We start from the raw sequence: 20,932 nt of genomic DNA on the forward strand, positions 1-20,932 counted from the left end.
TAATCATTTAGAATTAATGCCATACATTTTTCAATGACCTCAGCGAATGAGGGTTCAAATCAAGGGTTGTGCCATAGATTTCTCATCCTTGTAACAGCCGATATGTACGGCAGTGCATGAAAAGTAATCTAAATAACGATCCGAAACTATGTACCACAAGGCTCCATATTGGGCCCGATATTATTTATTTTGTATATTAATGAACTACCAAATGTAATGTCTGATGCATTTGTGTCAGTTTATGCTGATGACTCAACAATGCTATATCGCGATAAAGACATAAATTTTTTACAAGATAAAATAACAAACTCACTGAAGACCTTCTCTGATTGGTCCAGTAATCAGTCGCTCCTGTTTAATGTTCACAAAACTAAATTTTTATCATTTACATCTCGTTCAAATTCTACTAAACCAAATTTAAGTATTTCCATCAATGGTGAGGGTATTTTGAGTTGTAGTGATGTGAAGTTTTTAGGAGTGACTTTCGACTCTCATTTATCTTTTAAGACTCATTGTTGGAATGTATGTAAAAAACTCAATTCTAAATGTTATCAATTGAGAAATTTGGGTAGAATACTTAGTCTGCAACACCTTCGTCTTTTTTATTTTGCTGAGGTACAATCGACAATGAGTTACGGTATAACTGTCTGGGGTGGCTCTTCTAGTATAAAGGACGTTTTTAAGGCCCAAAAGCGTATTGTCAGATGTATTGCAGGTGTTCCGTATGGTTGGTCTTGTAAAAACCTATTTAGAGATTTAAATATATTAACAGTGTATGGAATTTACATTTTGGAATTATTGATACTAATTCATAAAAATAAAAGAACTTTTTTAAGTAACAGTGATATTCACTCACACAACACAAGAAATAAGAGACAGTTTGTAGTACCCTATCGACATTTAGAAATAAGTAGGAAGTCATCTACTGTCTCTGGTTTACTACTGTATAATCAACTTCCTCAAAAATTTAAAAACATTCATTCAACTACAGCTTTTAAAAACCAAGTCAAAGAGTACCTAGTGACCATGTGTCCTTATACATTAGGTGAATATTACCAGAGTGTATCTGTGAATGCCCAAGCTGCAACATAACCAAATTTAATATTATTTTAATTATATTATGATGTCCATATTGTACGTTTTATATGTATTTTAATGTTTTAAATATTTTTAGTGTATTGTTTTCATTTTTTTGTAATGACTTTATAGTGATTTATATTATACTTTGTAATTATTTAAAATTTATATTTATAATTTTAGTTTTGACTTGCTGTAAACCTTGTTGTAACTTACAGTCAAATAAACTATCTATCTATCTATCTATCTATCTATGTGTATGAAAATCAAGGATTGTACACTACTGGTACCAATATTTTTGTACGGCATTAGGTCGCAGAATACTCCTGGTGGTAAGTTTACCTTACCTGTGTAACCACCTATAACGATAAAAATTGACGGAATAATTTTTAAAGTTGGTATTACATATTTATTGTATGTAGTATTGATTTATATGTGATTAATGCTGGATCAAATGACCCCTTAAAAATGTTCCATTGGCTTGTAGTCTAATACGAGTACCATTTGATCCTTTTGTGGTTCCGATTTTCATATTTATTCAATTTTAGATGTTTATTATTGTATTAGTGAAATATCCGCCTAGCAGTTCTGATCTTTAACCTATTAAGTATAATTAGACCATTAGAATCCATTACCATATAAAACCGACTTTTAAGTCAAGTGTCCTGCAATTATACATTGGTCATGCAGTCAATCAATCATGGAGAAACAATTCTAGAGACCATAAGTCCGGAATCCAATCCAATCACTACTCATATATATAATAAATATTGAAAACACTCACCTTGGCCTTAAATATGAACGCCGCCTAGTTCTATTTCGCCCTGTACCCAAGAACTCCCCCCACATAAAATGGCGTAAGTACACTATATGATCCACGGGAATGACCTAAAACAAAATATGGTTAAATGAAACAGGAAGCCTCCACAGTCAAATTATCAATTATTCAGTATTTGGACCGTGTCTTGTTTGAATGATCCCTGCATGGGTTCATCTCAAAGTTTCACTGCATTATATGTTTTATTTTAAAATCCTTTATTAAATGTATCTAATTAAAAATACCCTTTCGGACTACATCACAGAAAGTTTTCGGACTAAAAAGTCCATCATCAGTGTAATATTACCTGGAATAAGTATTACCAGTTTAGTGAAACCAAACATAAATTAAAGGATTTTTAAATAAAACTTTTGTGATTTATGGTATACAGGCAACTGCAGGAACTTCATTTTCCTTGTGGTGCATTATATGGAGTTTCTTAAGAATAAAGGTTAAAAGCTCTAGGGTAACTCAGATATCCCCAGGTAAAAACAATCAGAGGGGCTATTGTTCACGACCTTCACTAAAATACTCAACCGACCCAGAGACAAAAACACACGGAACAGTGGAAGTAATTGATGAAAACGGGGCCAAAAGCAGTATCCATTTGGATATGAATGTGTACTATAAGGTTTTCAACCTTGCTGATTACGAATTGGGTATCAAAATTTAAAAATTCAAGTATAAAAGTAAAAGTAAAAAATATTAAAGTATAAAAATTCAAGTATAAAGTCAAAATACAGTAAAAACTCAGGGCCAAAAGGTTCCCGATGCCGAAGGGCCAGGGAACTCCAGAGCCAAAATCACAGTTCCTAAAGCCGAAGGGCAGGGAGCTTCTGGAAAAATCCAAACGCCGAAAGGCCCGGAATTTCTAAACAAATCTCCCAAGCTGATAGGCAAGGAAACAAAAAGGCTGTCAGAGTAACATCGTTTGAAGACGTTGATCTCATGACAGACGAAGAAATTAGGGCTGCAAAGCTATCTGGCGTCTCTAAAGCCAAAATTAGTAGGCTGGTGAAACAAGGCCAAGATTACGTTCAAGCCAAAAGGGCTGTAATCAAGGCCAATTTCATCAAGGCGGCTGAAAGGCAAAAGAGATGCTGTCAAAGCCATTAGAGGCCATGACAAAAGTAATACAAACCCAGCAGATCGATGGCCCAAAAAGGCTAAGGTCAGACGGAAGCATACTACCCGAAAGCCAACGCAAAGGGAAAAGGCCAAGAACCGAAGGTGTGACTTTCTGCCGCTGCCGCTTCTGTTAAGGTTGCAGTGGTACTAACAGAATTCCCGGAAGCCAAGATGGATGTAAACAAGCTTAAGGCAGTCGAAATAGCCATCTTGGATGCGTATGACAAAATTCCGAAAGCCGGACCACAGGTTAGCTTCCTGAAGAGTACATACAGGCCGGGTTTCCTGGAACTTAACTGTGCGGACGACATAAGTACGCGGTGAAAATCTGTTATTGTATTAAAATCCTATGTTTTGTTAAAAAATTTCCAAATCTTTGTGTGTGTATATATATATATATATATATATATATATATATATATATATATATATATTTATATATATATTTATATATATATATATATATATATATATATATATATATATATAGCGATTAAGAAAAAGAATTATAGTTATTCACGTAAATTCAGAGAAGTAAATTTTGATTTAACACAGATTAGATTAGCGCTAGAGTCTCACAGATAAGCAACCTAAAACCAGTGTTAATACATATTTGAATATATTCCAAAATTAAGTCAGAATATATATGCATCATGACATAGTACTTGCAATTGGCAATAATTATAAAGAATAATAAAAAATACAATAATTCACAATTTATTGCTAACGCATGCTGTAGAATATTGTGAACTTAGGAATATTATATGGCCATATTAATTACCTCATAACATTCGTGTGGATGCTCCAACATCATAAACTGTCGAACGAAACCACCACCTAGTATACGCAAGGAAAAGCTTATAGGGCGGTTGTCATAGTGACATAAACAGTGACAGGAATCCTCATCAGAAAACATGTCCTAAGTCTGAAACAAAAAATTGTTAATGAAAAGTTTATATGAGATATTCTCTACTTCATATTATAATGCTACTTCATTTTGCATCAATTATTTGTAAGTAAACAATTAACAATTATTAAAAGAGAACTCATAAAGAGAATTTTTTAATAATTATTTTAATACACCAATATTTTAATAATTATAAACAATTGAAGAACATGCTTACTTTTACTTACTACTTTCGGGTTTAATTTACAATAAATGTTTTGTTTATAAACATTTTTTAATTTAGAAAATCTCATTTTAAAGTGCAAGAATTTTAAGAAAGTCTGTTGAACTTTTTTATCTAGACTGCGTAGTATTTTCACAATATTGAAATGAATGAAAACAAACAACCAGTTAATTAGGGCTGCAGTTAGAAGGTTGGCCGGGATGTTAACCCTAGAATACTAACCTTATTTTTACCTTCATTTATACTAATCATCGTAAAATTTACTACGCTGAGAAAAAAAATGTGGTCACTGAAAAAGTATTTTATTTAACGTAATTTTACAAATTATTTTGAACAAAGAGATGTTTCTAAAACCTGAAAATCACAAAAAAAATATAAATTCTAAATTTTAGAACTACACTGCTGACAACAAAGGGCGCGATGTTCACCACAAAATGGACGTCGGCAGTGTTCGCAATGATGAGTTGTCATTCGACGTTTTTTAGACGGACAAAATTGACACATGGCACGTTTTGACACAGTAGGGCATATTCGTTCTTGCTGCGGCTCCAGATTTAAAATATTTTCAATAAGTAACTTTACGGCGGTTCAAAGTTGGCCAATTTACACGATGCTGTAGCCAAGGTTTAGTCAGTTGTTCAGACAAAATGGCCATAAATTTTTTTCTGGTGATGGTTTTTTTCTGCTGTCGTTGTTGGTTATGATTATAAATAATCCAAGAGTTTATGCAAGCTATATTTAACATGCCATAGAACAGGCAAAGAGGCCATCTTCGTGTTTTTCTGGAAATATTCATGTTTCCGCACATTTGGTCAAATGTGTCTACTCCGTACTTGGTTGCATTATAAAATTTAATGATATCTGGCTTTCCTGTTCGATCACATTCTACTGGACCATTGTGGATTGTCGACAGAAGAAGCACAGACTTATTTACTTTTGTCTTATAGGATACCATTGTTTTTTCACCATCAAAGCAAAATAAGGAATGACCAATTTCACGATTTTTGAGATTTATCATCTCGGGAGGTATTTCTCTTTTATTTTGCCGTAGGGTACCAACAATAGTTAAATCGTAAGGAGGTTTTAAGAGCTCCGTTGCTAGTGGTACTGACGTAAACCAATTATCCATGGTTATGTTACGCTTACTTCCGTATACACCCTGAGTTAATTGTTTTACATAATATTCTCCTAGAGGCTGTCCATTGGTTTTAGTTCCCTTTCCTAAATACAATTCTGCATCGAACATATATTTGGTACCTACGTCACACAGCATTACTATTTTCATTCCATATTTGGCTGGCTTGTTTGGGATATACATCCGGAAAGGACATACTACTACTACTACTAAGGATTTCCACAGTTTTCACTGTCTTCCTTCACTCAGCCGTTTTCTCCAATTTTCCCTGTCATTCCAGTCTCCATCTCGCAGGGTTCTTTTCTCCATAGCCTCGTCGATTTCATCTCTGAATGACCTTCGGGGTCTTCCTCTCTTTCTTCTTCCAATCGGGCTCCATTCTGTGATTTTGTTTATCCAGCGTCCTCTGTCCGCTCTTCTGACGTGGCCGTACCAGGATAGTCTCTTCTCCTCTATATAGTCGATTATGTCTGCTTGCACTCCCATTCTCCGCTTAATCTCTGCGTTTTCAATTCTGTCTCTTTTTGTAAGTCTACAGCTTCTCCTCAGGAACTCCATTTTTACTGCTCTTATTCTACCTCTATTTCTCTTGTTTATTGTCCAGTTTTCGGACCCATATGTCAGGATACTTCTTGTCAGGGTATTATATATTCTCTTTTTTGTTTTTATCGTAATGTTCTTATCCCACAACACTGAGTTTAGTTGTCTTATACAGTTTCTTGTTTGTCTCAGTCTGTTGTTTATATCTTCTTCTGTTGTTCCCTGGTTCGATATTATGGTTCCTAAATACTTGAATTTATCTGTTCCATTTATTTGTCTTCCCTCGTCTATCTCTATGTTTCTCATATTCTTGTTTTCTGTTGTTAGGTATTCGGTTTTCTCTAAGTTCATTTCCATTCCGTTGTTTTTATATTCTTCTTCTAGTTTTCTGAGCATAAAGCTGAGATCTTCTTCATCTTGTGCGATGACTACTTGATCGTCGGCAAAACTTAAGGTGTATAGGTATTCGTCTCTTACTGGTATGCCCATTCCTTCGCACTTTCTCCTCCATGGTTTGAGTGTCTTTTCCAAGAATATTTTAAACAGAGTAGGGGACGTAGCACAGCCTTGTAGAAGTCCTTTTGTCGTCTTAAATGGATTGTAGGCTTTATTTCCACATTTAATAGCTAAAAAGGACATCTTCCCCTAAAAGCCAGTAGCTGCTCATCAATTGTTAGGTATGATCCGGCCTTATAGGACGTTTTGCAGTTCTGTATAAGATCATCCCATATTTCACGAATGGCTGCTAATAGGTCTGTTTCCTTTCTGTGTGATAGGTAGATATTTTGTGTCTGTGTCTAGATATTTTATCATCAAAACGTAAACATTCTACAAGAAATTCAAATCTTTCCCGGCCCATAGTTGCTTTATATATCGCACCAGAAATTTTGTCATCAAACATTTGTCTTGTCGCTAAATGATTGTCTTTTTGGGCAGCAGCAAAAATAAGTAGTCCTAGGAGTGCATGCAATTCGTCAATATTCACTTTCGAGTTTGTAAGTTTTTCGACTTTATATTTTTGTGCCCTAACAGAAATTTCAGCATTTGTATATTCTAGAATTTTTTCCAGTGAATTTGGACTCATAAAACAATGAAAAGCATCTAAGGGAGTTTGTGCTTCCTTGGTTTTATTAGTGGGGCCTTGAACAAAATGTACGAAATTACGTTTTGGAGTTTTAGTTGCGGCCTTTGGTTGAGAGGACCATCTGTGTCCATTTTTACCTTTTAGACTCGACGGCAACCGAATTTGCTTCTCTTTAGCTGCAATTTCTGGAGATTTTTCTTCTTTTGGTAGAGTTTGCTGAGCAGGACATTTATTTTCCTTGTCGATTTTAAAGCCATTACTTTCTTTTCTTGGAAACACTGAAGTAAACTGTTTTTCCAACTCATTACTCTTTTTAGAACTTCTTTTTCTTTTCTTACTAGTGGATGGCAAGTCATGGTGGAATCTGAGTCGTTTTCGCTTGATGGTTCGAACTCTGATTCAGAGGGACTGAATGCTTCTAAAACGACATCTTCTGTTTCAGATCCACTTTCCGATTTATCAGAATTGTTATCTGATTCATCTGGCCAAATTTCTTCCAGGCACAATTGCAACTCAGCTTCCAACTCCCGCTGCGTGAGGGGCCTGTGCATGTCTCTGTTTCATATTCATATTTCACACTAAAAAAAAATAAAAACTGATAATAAAAAAATAACTGATAATAAAAAAATAAAAACTGACAATAAAAAAAATAAAAACTGACAATATCGTTGTTTTTGGCAATTATAACGTTACCACTTACCTTCGTAATATTTACGAAGCTGTGCTCATTTGCAGGTACTTCACTAATAGTGTAGGCGTCACTGTACTTGTAAAACGTTTCGATATACACTAATGTAAGAATAGATGAGCGGGCGAGAGATACTGGTGTACCCCTTCCACAATATCCTACAACAATGACATTGGCGTCGTAAAAATTACGATGGTTAGTATTCTAGGGTTAAAGAAACACTCTTTTGACTTTTTGTCTAGCTTTAGGAATTGTTTTATTCCTTTTTCAAGACGCTGTAATATAGACAAAAAAAATCGGTTGCCTGTAAAGTCGGTTTTACGGGCGAAGATTTTACGTGACAACGTCTTTTTCTCGGTAGAATATTTATTGATATGAATATTATTAAATTGCACAATAGTTGTTTGCAGTTGAAACGCGCTGTTTCTTCTCAATCGACTGAATTACGATTGATTGCAGAGTGATTTAAACTAATAATTTACTTAACACTATCAACATTTGTCAATAGTATGACATAACCTATAAACTCAGTTTCTCAACTTTTGTGTCAATCTAACAATTAATCAATCAATCATAGTTTACGATAATGAAATATTAGTGTACAATTATTTACCTTTATTGTTGTAGTTGTTGTAAATGACGAATCTAAGCACTCCACATTTTCACTACAGACACAGCTGACGATACTTTAACCACACGTGTGAACTTGTATTATGACGCTTTCTCGGTTTTCCAACGCCAAGAACGCTCGAGAAAGACAGAGACACAAGCACGCACCGATTCAACGCGCCTAATTCTCTAGTGCTGCGCGCGCAGCGGACCGATCATGTTTGAGTGGGAGAGAGACGCAAGGCATTCGCCGGTCCGGCGGGCCTCTCTCTCGTTCGGTGACTCATCGTAATAGACGTGAGCGGGCGCTACACTTTTTCATGAGTGACTGCGAGCCACAACCTAATTTAAGACGTTGTCACGTCAAAAGAAAATGTAAATATTTACAAAATATCACAATTCGCCAGTGCAACTTACTAGTTGTTCAGATTATTTATAATAAGCTTTGACCCCCAACATTAATAACATACACATAAAATAATGGACAAAATGCATTCTAAAATTTGGTAAGGATAGTAAAACTTTGTTAATTCTATGACATCTTTTGATGGTGTGTTTTAACTCTGATATATAGAAAACAGAAAGAAAAAACAATAAGATTAAAAAGTAATTAGGTGTTCTTAATATTGTATTTCTTTTCAAAAACTAAGAGGCCCATACTGCGTGATTTTTATTTTTTAAACCTGTCTTAATGGTATGCAACCTGTTATGCACACAGGTGTATTGTGAAGCGTATATGTACAAGTAAATATCTATTTTATTTTTGATGTTTTTCCAGTAAATAACAATAAATGTTGCTCAGTTTATCTATGTCAGACTTTTTATTTATGCAAGACGTACTAGATTTTATGAAACACATTTCCAAGACAACACGTTTTGAATGGTTTTTTTCTTTTGAAAAAAAAAACAGGAATCTTCAAAATTAAACTCATGTTTCAAAGTTATTGCATGGTCTGTAAGTGCACATGCATTTATTTTATTGGTTTTTATGTCACTACGATGTGAGATCACCCTACTGTGGAAATTACGAGATGATTCTCCTATGTATACGTTGTTACAATGGTACACGGTATAGAATAAACAATATTCGAACAAACTTTTACTATCCTTACCAAATTTTATAATGTATTTTGTCCATTATTCTATGTTTGTGTTATTAATGTTGAGATATATTATTATTATTATCCAGATTTGGCCATACGGTTCACTCATCCCAGATACCTACGGTATCAAAAGGATTGCGCTCTGGTGGGACTCTTTGCATGTTATCGAGTCCTAGGTGACTTGGTACCTCGGTGTATCTCCCAAAAATTTTCGCACGCATCTGAAAGTCGAAAGTAGCACAGCTTTCTGCATGATCTTATATAGATGTTCATTTAGACCCATTATCCAGATTTAGCCATACGGCTCACACTCCCTCTAAGGGGAAAATTCACTCATCCCAGATACCTACGGTATCAAAAGGATTGAGCTCTGGTTTATTATTATTATTATTTCCTGACCGTGAATTTTTAAATAGGAACTTTAATTCCTGGGTTTATCGGTCTGTTATAAATGAAATAGTTAATTATTGCTTAAACGTTTTGGCTATTTGCCATTTTCAATAAGCAATTTAATTATCTAAACATTATAGATCTGGCAGGTACACCTAGTTCCTAAAAAACTGATACGACTCTTAAAGTGTATTTTGTAGAAAATTGAGCAGTGTATTTTGAAGGATAAATACTTATCTAAAAGCAAGAATTGTAACGAAATTAGAAGATGGTTGGTCACTATCTGCCGTAGCAAACCATTTTAACGTAAGCAGAACAGCAGATTTTAATATTAATAAAAGATGAAGATAACAAGAAACTTTAGAAAGAAAGCAAGGTTCTGGAAGACCAAAAATATCTACCACTCATGAAGATCGTACGCTTATAGTACGGAGCGATTAGAAGAGAATCCTTTTGAAGATGCGAAAACTGCAAGAATTATGTCACAGTTTCCGGGAAGACAGACAACACCTTGGCGCAAAATTAAAGCATCGCGTCTTAGGTACCGAACTGCAGCAAAAAACAAGCTCTTACACCTCAACAGAAGCAATCAAGACTTATATTTGCTTTAAACCGTACAAAATCAAGATTTTTGGGACAGGGTAATATTTACAGATGAGAAAATTTTTCAATCTTCTAAAAGTATCAAAATTGGTGTGAATAGACCAGATAATAGATTTAGTCCTCTATATGTCGATAGATATCGAGCAGCTGGTCATTTTAGCGCCAATGTATGGGGATGGATTTCATCTAGAGGAATAGGGATAGTATAGCGTATTTATGGCAGGTTTGTTTCTGAATATTCTAAAAAACATCATGTTTCCCAGTGTAGAACAGTTGTATCCAGAAAATAATTCCATCCTCCAACAATATTGTCCTGTTCACACTGCAAATATAATAAACGAGTGGTTCCAGAACAACTACATCGAAACCTTACCATGACCCCGCTACAGTACAGATTTAAACGCAATCGAGAATGTGTGGGAAGTTATTATAAAACGGTTGTATCGGCGTAATTTTATGCCCAAAAATGCTGAAGAGCTGTGGTAAGGTATACAACAGGTTTGAGAAGAGCTCTCTGAAGAAGACAATTTCATAGTTCCTTTCACGCAGTTCAAGATTCTTATGATCTAGAATTTATGATAAAGCGTCTATACAGAAGAAGAAGAAAACAGAATATTTAATAGAGTACTATAAAATAACTATTAACAGAATAGTTAATAGACGAGGACGTGGAAATCGATAAACTTTTAAATGGGAACTTTTAAATATTTAGGTGCACTCATTGCTAAGAACGGCTTGGGAGAAACCGAAATTAAATACCGAATTAATCAGGGACGTAAAATTGTAGGATGTCTGAACTCCTTATGGTGGGATCGCAAAATTTCCAAAAGGAACAAAAAAGAATAGGGCAAGTCATGGTTTAATCAGCTCTTTATTATGGCTCTGAAGTATGGGCAATTAATGCAGACCTGAAGAGAAGATTGTTGGCAGCTGAAATGGATTATTTGAGAAGAAGTGCTAGAACATCAAGGCTGGAAAGGAAGACCAACGATTCTATAAGAAATAACATGAATGCTACAGAAACGGTCATTGACAGAATAGAAAGAAGAGGTTTGGACACCTATTGAGAATGCTTGACGAATGTTGGCTCCAAAAACTTCACAGATGGAAGCCTCCTGGAAAATGAAAAGGAAGTAGACCTCGACGCTCTTGGAATGAAGGAATTAGAAGAGCGATGGAATCGAGAGGTTTGGAGGAGGAGCATACTTGGACCGGGAGGATTGGCGGAGGAGAACGGGAATACGGCGATAGCCGTCTCCAAAATGTACTATTCAATGCAAGCTCAAAAGTGGCAACCGCTAACAGAAAACGAAAATCCAAAATAAGTGTAGAATCACAAAACATGCTGAAACAAAGAAAATATCTTCTGATATAAAACAAAAGAGACACTGCAGAAGGAACTTAATCGAGTAATAAGAAAACAGATAAAAGAGGACATTAAAAAACATCAAGAAGACCGTATAGAACAAGTTATAGAGAAAAACCGAAGTCTCAAATGCACCAAACCGAAACTAGGAAAGAAAAACATAATACCCATTAAAAATGAACATGGACAACTAAAAAAAAGTAAATCTAATGTAGAAAACTCAATTGAAAAGTTCTACGCCAATCTTTACCGTTCCAGAAACGATCCCCCTAACTCCTCAAAGCAGAACTTGAAAAGGCATATAACAAATGTCAACTCAGAAGTGATGCAACGAAGAAATAGAAAGAGCAGTAAAGGAAATAAAAAGGAATAAAGCTCCTGGAAGCGATGGAATCCTAGCAGAAATGCTTAAAGAAGGCGGAGAAGAAGCCATCACATATGGCTTTCTCTCTTATGGAACTACTCAATTTGATCAAAATACGAAAAATTGGATACCTCGGCCATATTCTGAGAAGAAAAAAATACACAATCCCTCAACTAATTATCGAGGGAAAGATTGAAGGCAAGAGAGGAGTAGGTCGCAAACAAATAATAAAGAACTGGACAGGCATAAATAACACTAGCGATCTTTTGCATGTCGCAAATGACAGACGTCTGGCCTTAAGATAATTCGCCAACGTACTATACGTGCACGGCACTATAAGAAGAAGAATCCTATGCTGCGAATATTCCGACATTGTTACTCACACAATTCTGGATTGTAATAGATGTACAGTGGAGAGAAACAGAATGTATAAAGAAATAGGTATGAACCCTGTGGCTGTAAGAGAGATGATCGTGAAGATGACGGGAAGTACGGAGGGATGGAATAGTGTTCACAATTACATCCGAGCAGTCATTAAAAAGAAAGAAGAAGGGAAACACCAACTGGACCAACGACAGAGATAAGATCTAATTACTATTTTAATGGGACTAAGCCACAATTAAAGGTTCAAATAAGTTTATTGACGTTTGAATCTCCACTTCGGAATTCGTTCTCAAAATACAAACATTAATGTCAAACGTCAATAAACTTATTTTAACCTTCAATTGTGGCTTATTTCCATTAAAATAGTAATTACTTTAAAATGCCACAAGAAAATAGCTTCATAACTTCAAAAATGTCATCAACCTTACAGCGGCCACCCCACTTTCGGAGTACGGTACATGCGGCAATCAACTGCGCACTAGTAAGAGAGGGTGGTTTTAGCTAGTAGGCATGATAAAAGATACCTGAATCTTTGGCACTGCTATCTTTAGTACTTTAAATTAAACTAAACTCCAAATTTTAGGGACTCAAAATCGAGGTAGCATAAAAAAAATTCAAAATCCCCCCCCTCAGGCAAATTCTGGGTGCGCCACTGGCCTTTAAGGATTGTTTTAAAGTATAATGTCCGTAATCAAATCGCCCATTTGAACTGTCCTTTTATATGCGTCTATATTGTTTGCTATAATGTTTATCTTCAGTTAGTATGGGCTAACATCTTTCTTTAATTAGTTTGGAATTACCTCTCGAACTTTTAGCCGTTAGTTTTTTATTATTATTATTTATTATTATTTTAATGTTTATCTTCAGTTAGTATGGGCTAACATCTTTCTTTGATTAGTTTGGAATTACCTCTCGAACTTTTAGCCGTTAGTTTTTTATTATTATTTTTGTTGTAACAATTTCGGGTTACATGTAATTCACTATGCACACACACTATAACACACCTATCTTGTATATTCTGTAAAGAGATGTCAGTCTCTCCCAATTATTTCCTTTCATTTGCAATGACTTGTTTATTTTTAATATAAACATTCCACTTTTTTCTTTGTTACAACTTCGCTACCTAGTTGTGAACTGGAACTTTTGGTGTTAATTTCATAAAGAAACATAAATAATTAACAATCTTTTACTGTTTAACAAATATTAGACCTTAATTTATAAATAAAAGTTTATTATTTAATTTCTATTGCGCCGCCTATGTTTTACAGAAGGCACCGACACTCGGTGTCAAATTTTGTTTTTGTGCTTGATCAATTGACATTGTATAAACATTTTTATTATACCTACACTACAATTTTAAACAGAAAGCTTTTTATCAGTCAGCCTTAGATAAGAGATAATATTAGTATGATAACAGGCTTTTATACTTTTGTACAGAACAATGAAACATTGTTCTTTGTGTTTAAACCATAGACGCAATAATGTCTTTATAAAGAACAACGTCTGCAAGCAATAGATATTAAACTGTTTACTTAATTTATATACTGCATATTTTGTGTGAAACAATTCTAAAAAAACGAATTGAAATATAATTTTGTGTTTTATTTAATTAATACATCATATTTATACTTATCACAATAAATGGCATCGAAATCAAAACAAAATAAATATCAAGATCTATTAGATGTAGTTAAGAAAGCATACCCTGATAAAAGTGGGGTCTTTTGTCAAAATAAGATCGATCAGTTGGTCCCTACCATTTCCAACTATCGAATGTGAAAATTCGGGTTTTTCAGATTCGATACCTTGTCCTTGAATTAGACGTGATACACCTTGTAGCAAAATATCGAAATTGTAGATTGATAAGGAACGCGGGAAATATTTTGTTAAAACTATGGAATATGAACATTTTTTCATTTTGTTTTAGTCAAAATATCGAATATACTACAAACTGACGAAAATGGAACATTCGATAGTTTTGTTTTGTATAAATATAACTAAAGCCATACTTGTACAAAGCAAAATGACGAATATGTCACATTCATTAGTTTCAGTGGTGTGATTATTGATTAATTCGGTTATTCAATTATAATCTGCAAACTGTCAGTGGAGTCACATTATTGTCGGAAAAAATCTGATTTTAGATATTTAGACTCAAAATTAAACAGAAAAACTATGTAGGAATTTTAAAGGAAGAATGTTAAGTTACGGAGAAGAAAGAAAAATACTACGAAACCTACAGGAAAGTATTTAGAAGCTATAAATTGAAATTTAAAAGATACAGCGAGAAAAAAAAGGGATGCAGATAAACAGCAGGCTTTGGAGAATAGGAAAATATTAGCATTTAATTTCGATCTGCAATCTGTTTTGTCAACTCCTAAAGGAGCTGCAGGGCCTTTTTTATGTGAGAAAACTTGCCATTTATAATTTGACCATTTATAATTTAGGAGTTCATATGGGATGAAACCGAGGGAAAACGCGGTAATACTGAAATTGCTACATGTATATTTAAATACCTACATCATGTCTTACCCTGATATTGAACATGTCAAAACGATGTCCGACAATTGCGGTAAACAACAGAAAAACTTTGTTTTTTCTGCCATGTGTCAATATGTTGTTAATTATTGTTATTCAAATTTAAAAACATTGACCATGTGTTTTTTGTACCGGGTCACTCAAAAATGGAATACGATTCTGTCCATTCAAAAATTGAATCTAAGTAAAAAATTCCCCTGTACACACCCTTGAAGGATGGGCACAAATCATAAGACTTGCACGCACTAAGCCGTGCCCATGTATAATGACATACCTACTTCATGACGACTTCTTAGATTTTAACCAAACAAAGGTGAAATTTGCACTAGAAAATAAAATAAAACCAAAGATCAAGCAAAACCAATATGAAAAAGAAATGAAATAAAAGATGAAGAGCAAAAAATTAATATAAATACAAATTTTAAATATAATGATGGTATATGATACCAGTATCGGAAAAATGAAAATAATAAACTTTTCATGAAGACTACCATTAAAGGAAACTTTTTATCTCTTGAAACCAAACAAAAACGAGGCAAACAAAATAGTATAAACGCCGTTAAAGCATATGGAGAAAGCCTCCCAATCACGGATGCGAACAAAAAAAACATCTTGGCACTATGTAAACAAAACTTAATACTTGATATGACGGTTCTTACTCCGCATGATAAAATCATATGATTTTCGGTAATAATACCGGTAAAACCAACATATTCAAATATCGCCCCTTATTCTTATGTCAATTCAGCGACATTCCCTTACCGAGAGACAACATCCATTATTTATTTATTTTTGTTTGTTGCATTGATATTGAGCTTATTGTATAATATATGCTATTGTGTCGTATTTTTCTTTTATTCTTTATTTAGTTTATTTTATTCTTAGTTTAGTGTTTTATAGTCATAATTTTAGTTTAGTTTCTTTATTAAGTATTTTTAATTTGGTATAATATCAACACTAAATTTGATATACCCCGTCCACTATTTCTTCATAAGAGCCACCTGCGAGCCTAAAGGCATCTCATCTTTTTTTCTTACTATTAGCTGTACGCAGTTGTTGCCGGCGTATTATTATTAAAAGTCCACAAGCCAATGCAAGAAAAGATTTATTTTCCATTATAATATTTTAGTTTAAAAATCGAATAATTTTTACCTATACTGTGTCTATATAAACAAAAAGAAAAATCAATAAAACCTCATTGTCACTCATATCATAAGTCATAACTTATCATGCAGTGTAAACACGATTTTTAAAACATCATAGAAACGAGGAATCATAACAAATCTCATATGATATTGTCATATGATAAAATCATGTATTTATAGTGTAAAGTCGACTTAAGACAGTGATAAGACATATTATAGTATTGTATGCGAGCAAAACATGGACGATGAACAAAGCAGAACAACTCATGCTCAGTGTTGAAGAGAAAAGTCCTCAAGAAAATATTTGGAGGAAAGCTATGGAATGGAAAGTGGAAAAAAAGAGTGAATATAGAACTAGATAGGATATATGGAGAACCGAATATCGTAGGGATCATAACATCACAAAGACTGAGAGGGTTGGGGCATATCCAAAGGATGCCAAACACGAGACTACCCAAAATAATACTGACTCGAGGAATAGGAGGAAAGAAGAAGGCAATTTATTAAAGAATCTCATGTATGAATATTTGGTTTCTTTTATATGTCATAGTCAATCTGAGAATGGGATAATATACTTAATCTTCCTATTATTATAACAATGTGTAGGTAGATTCATTTCAAACAGATGTTTATTTCTAAAGAGGAATAGTAGACATTCCTTAATATACATATATTACAGGTACTGTTAAGATATTGTTAGTGTTGAAGACTCATCTGCAAGATGCTCCAAATTTCAATTTTATAGTAATTCTGAGCACTCCTAACAGAAAAATATTTTATTAAGTTCACTGCTTTCACCATAAAAACTTGCCTCATCATGCACTAAAGATTTATAGATTGAAAAATAAATTTTTTTAGGTCATCTAAATATTGTGAAAATACTCTTAAAAGTAAGCATACCGACTTTAATCTTTTATTAATTTGCTGTGTGTGACTTTCCCATGTCAATGTTGCAGCAATTGTCATGCCTAAAAATGTAGTTTTAGTGCCAATTTCAATGTTTGTATCATCAAACAGAATATTAGTTGGACATTATATGTTTATCTGGTTGTTCTAAACATTAAACAATTCGTTTTTTGTTTATTAATAATTAATCCTTCACTCTATACCAACAGATATATATCAAAGGAACTAGAAAAAGCTGTGATAAAGTTCGCAATATAACTAACATCAGACACACACTAATAAAGGAACCCTTATCTTTGTTCTTCAATCATCCAATGTATGCAATGTCAAGCATACAGCTACAGTAAAACGTATTACACTGAACCACACTACTGAGTCAAGTGTAGAGGATAACATGATACAAAATCTTGTAAAAAACCTAGAAATGATCTGGCTAAGTTTGCAATATTCAAACAAGAACACCCTGTTAACTATAAGGGCTGTGTAGTGTAGTAACTAGTAGAAAACAACATGCCAAAAAGAGGAAACAGCCCCAAAGAACAATATTCAACAGCCCACATATATGTAATGAAACAAATCAGATAAACACCACTCTATCAAACAATCAAAGAACACTTATGCAAATGTGACCTCACATCAAATAAACCACAAACAAGAACCTAAAACTAATACAGAACAACAACTAATAACATTCCTAAAAATTCAAGTAACAATTGTTCAAGTGAATGCAATGTCATGACACTTCAACATATCTGCAATCTACAGCTCACCCCATCATGCAATCTCCACAGATGAATAAAAAGCCTTCTTCCAATTACTTGGCAGTAAATTCATAGCTGGAGGAGACTGCAATTCAAAACACACACTGGGGCTCAATACTCACAACAACAAAAGGTCATAATCTTTTAAAAGCAATAATGACTGATAACAACTAGGATTGCAACACAAACAAAATCCCCAAAAAACTTCCAGATCTACTGGACTACTACATAAACAAAAGAGTCTACAGAAACAAGTGGAAACAACTTAAGCCAGGAAAAAGCCCACTGAAGTAACATCTTATTGATCCATCAGCCTACTCCCAACTACAAGCAAAATTTTTGAAAGATTGCTGCTACAAAGATATACGCAGATCATGAATTCCTAACATTAATACCAAAATATCAGTTTAGTTTTTGGGAAAATCACTCCACTGCCCAACAAATCAATCGAATGACAAATGAAATATCAAAAAGAAAAGAAATACTGTAGTGTTTTTTAGTAGAAAGTGTCTTGACAAGTAAAGCAAAATAAAAATAGCGCTATCCAGTAACAATTTCCTCCTACTCAAATCCTACATATGAAATAGATATTTCTCTGTAAAATTCAATGACCAACAATTCAACATCTGTCCTATCAACTCCGCCGTCCCACATGGTAGTGTTCTCAGGCTGCTGCTTTTCTCACTCTACACAGCTGATATAGAAGAGACTAATAATACTACAATCACTTCCTTTGCTGACAACATAGCTGGAAACAAAGATCCCATATAAGCCCCAAAGATCATCAATATCATCTGGACATACTTAGTGATTGGTACAGAAAATGGTGAACAAACGGAAACAAAACAAAATCAACTCAAATAACGTTTACCAACCACTACAACACATGCTCACCTATAAGAATTGACAATGTAACAATACCAACAGTTACAAACGCTAGATATCTTGGCTTTCATCTTGACCAATGTCTCACTTAGAAGGAACATCATCATCATCAGTGACATTACAACTTGTTATGAGCCAAAGCCTTCTTCAAAACAATCTTCCATTTGCCCCTGTCTCTGGCAACTCTTCTCCATGCTTTAACTCCGATGGATTTTAGATCATCCTCTATGTTATCTTGATACCTAAGTTTTGGTCTTCCTCTGGCTCGTCTTCCCACTGGTCCTATTCAGTTGAAAATTTTTCTGATCGTTGCATCTTCATTTCGCCTAATTACATGTCCTATCGAAGGCGTGCTAATTTAATACATTTTACAACGTCAGGTTCCCCAAAACTTCTATATAACTCAAACTTAGAAGGAACATATTCAGACCAAAACAAGACACCTCAACTTAAAATTCTGGCAAATGTATTGGCTCATTGGATATAAATAAAAACTAAACATCCAAAACAAACTTTTTCTATACAAAGCCATACTCAAACCTATCTGGTACTACAGGCTACACCTATGAGGATGTGCAGAGCCAACATAGCTGAATATCATCCAAAGATTTCAGTCAAAAAAGTGTTAAAATCAATAGTGGATGAACCATGTTACATAAGTTATCAAACAATTCACTACAATTTAAAAATTCCTTTCATCGGAGAAGAAAACTTTCCTTTGTGACTCTATCGATCCACAGAGTCATGAAATGAATGTACCGTTGACCACAAAAATGAGCTAGTCCAGGAATTATTCAACAATGGTCCAGCCACAAGAAAAGTAAATAAAACCTGGCCCTAAGACCTACTTCCAAACTAAACCAAAATAGAATAAGGTGAGATATCATTGGATGTCTCTCCTTCATGCCCAAAACCAGATTTTCTTAATACCTATTCTGTAATTATGTAGATTGTAAATAAACTAGGACTGTGGTGGTTTACCATTTCATTATTTTCCTCTGTTAGCTTTATAGTGAATACTTTAGCAAATAAATGTGTCCCTAATATATATGTACATGAATCAAATGTGATTCAAGAGTAGATGTTAAGTTAATAATAAAACTCTGCATATAAGTTACCATTCGAACAGTTAAGTTGTTAAAATAGAAATCACAAGATTTATTGTAATCTTAGGATTCTTAAAATTTTCTTTTATGAATAGAGAATTTTTTATCACATGACCAAACTTAGAAAATTGTAGAATCCATACTACATATATTAATAGTGTATAATCTTATCTAGACTATAGACATCTAGAGAATAAGGTACTATTACTATCAATGTTAAATTATGACACCCTCATATATAACCAAACAATGCTATATGACATATTTAAGCTTAAAACAAAAGAAGCTAAATAAATGGTTTGTTTGAAAAAAAATATACATGAGTTAAAAGCCACATGTCTCAACAATTAATAAGGTGGAATACCGGCAAAACTAACGCCAAAAGCAGCGTTCCATGTAATCACTGAATAGATGTAAAATATAAAAGGGTAGAAAATATTATTTGTACTTTAAATAAATTACCTACCTTATAAAATTCCAGATGATGGTAAAATAGATTACTAGGATTTATACTGAAGTCTTCAGGAAGATCAAAATGATTTAGGCTACAAATGAACGATAGCGGCTTCCTCCTTAATTTATATCTGTAACCTAAAAGAAAGTTAAAATTTAGAAAGATATATTACCCCCAATTCCATTTTAGACTTTTATTTTCTGAGCTAGTGTGCAATGACATTAGTTATGTGGAACAGGGTTAAAAATGTAATTGGGGCCAGAATAATCCGAAAGGATTTCCCGGGCAAAATAGAATAGTTAAAACACGTGTTTATTTGCAAAGTTAATAACAATAATAGCCACTTACTTAATTATTACAGGAGATTCAACAATTCTGAGTTTAACACTCTTCACAAACTTTTGAATTCGTACTAACTACGACAGAACGACAGTACATACTAATCTGGTAATCTGATTCTAACCTTATTCTGATACTAACCTAACCACTAAACGCTAAGCTAAACGTTGTTCGGTGGCTAAACCACTAACAATAGACACCACAGACAGTGTGGCCAGATTTATTTTCCTCGTATCGCCAATCCAATCTCAAAATGTCGCCAATTTTCGACAGATGTCGCCACTAGTACCTTTATGTCACGGTTCGAAGCTTAGGTATGATCTGATTTATAGGAACATTATTCATCGGTCGCCATGTTTACTGTTTTCATCAATGACGTG

At 34.0% G+C, this 20,932-nt stretch overlaps 1 protein-coding gene across 2 annotated transcripts in view; it reads right to left on the minus strand.

Moving 5' to 3' along the window:
* Nucleotides 1-20,734, minus strand: part of LOC140452066 (uncharacterized) — a 60,802-nt gene extending 40,068 nt beyond the window's left edge. For both annotated transcript variants that reach the window (XR_011952128.1, XM_072546107.1), the window contains exons 1-4: nt 20,562-20,734; nt 20,226-20,350; nt 3,804-3,947; nt 1,862-1,965 (exon numbers count right to left, since the gene is read on the minus strand). Coding sequence is in view for 1 of the 2 variants with exons in the window: in XM_072546107.1 (XP_072402208.1) it covers nt 1,862-1,965; nt 3,804-3,938 (239 nt within the window). In the remaining variant the exon portion in view is untranslated. The remainder of the gene's footprint in view (nt 1-1,861; nt 1,966-3,803; nt 3,948-20,225; nt 20,351-20,561) is intronic.
* Nucleotides 20,735-20,932: the final 198 nt, after the last annotated feature.

Source organism: Diabrotica undecimpunctata, chromosome 10 (assembly GCF_040954645.1).
Source record: "Diabrotica undecimpunctata isolate CICGRU chromosome 10, icDiaUnde3, whole genome shotgun sequence".
NCBI lineage: Eukaryota > Metazoa > Arthropoda > Insecta > Coleoptera > Chrysomelidae > Diabrotica > Diabrotica undecimpunctata.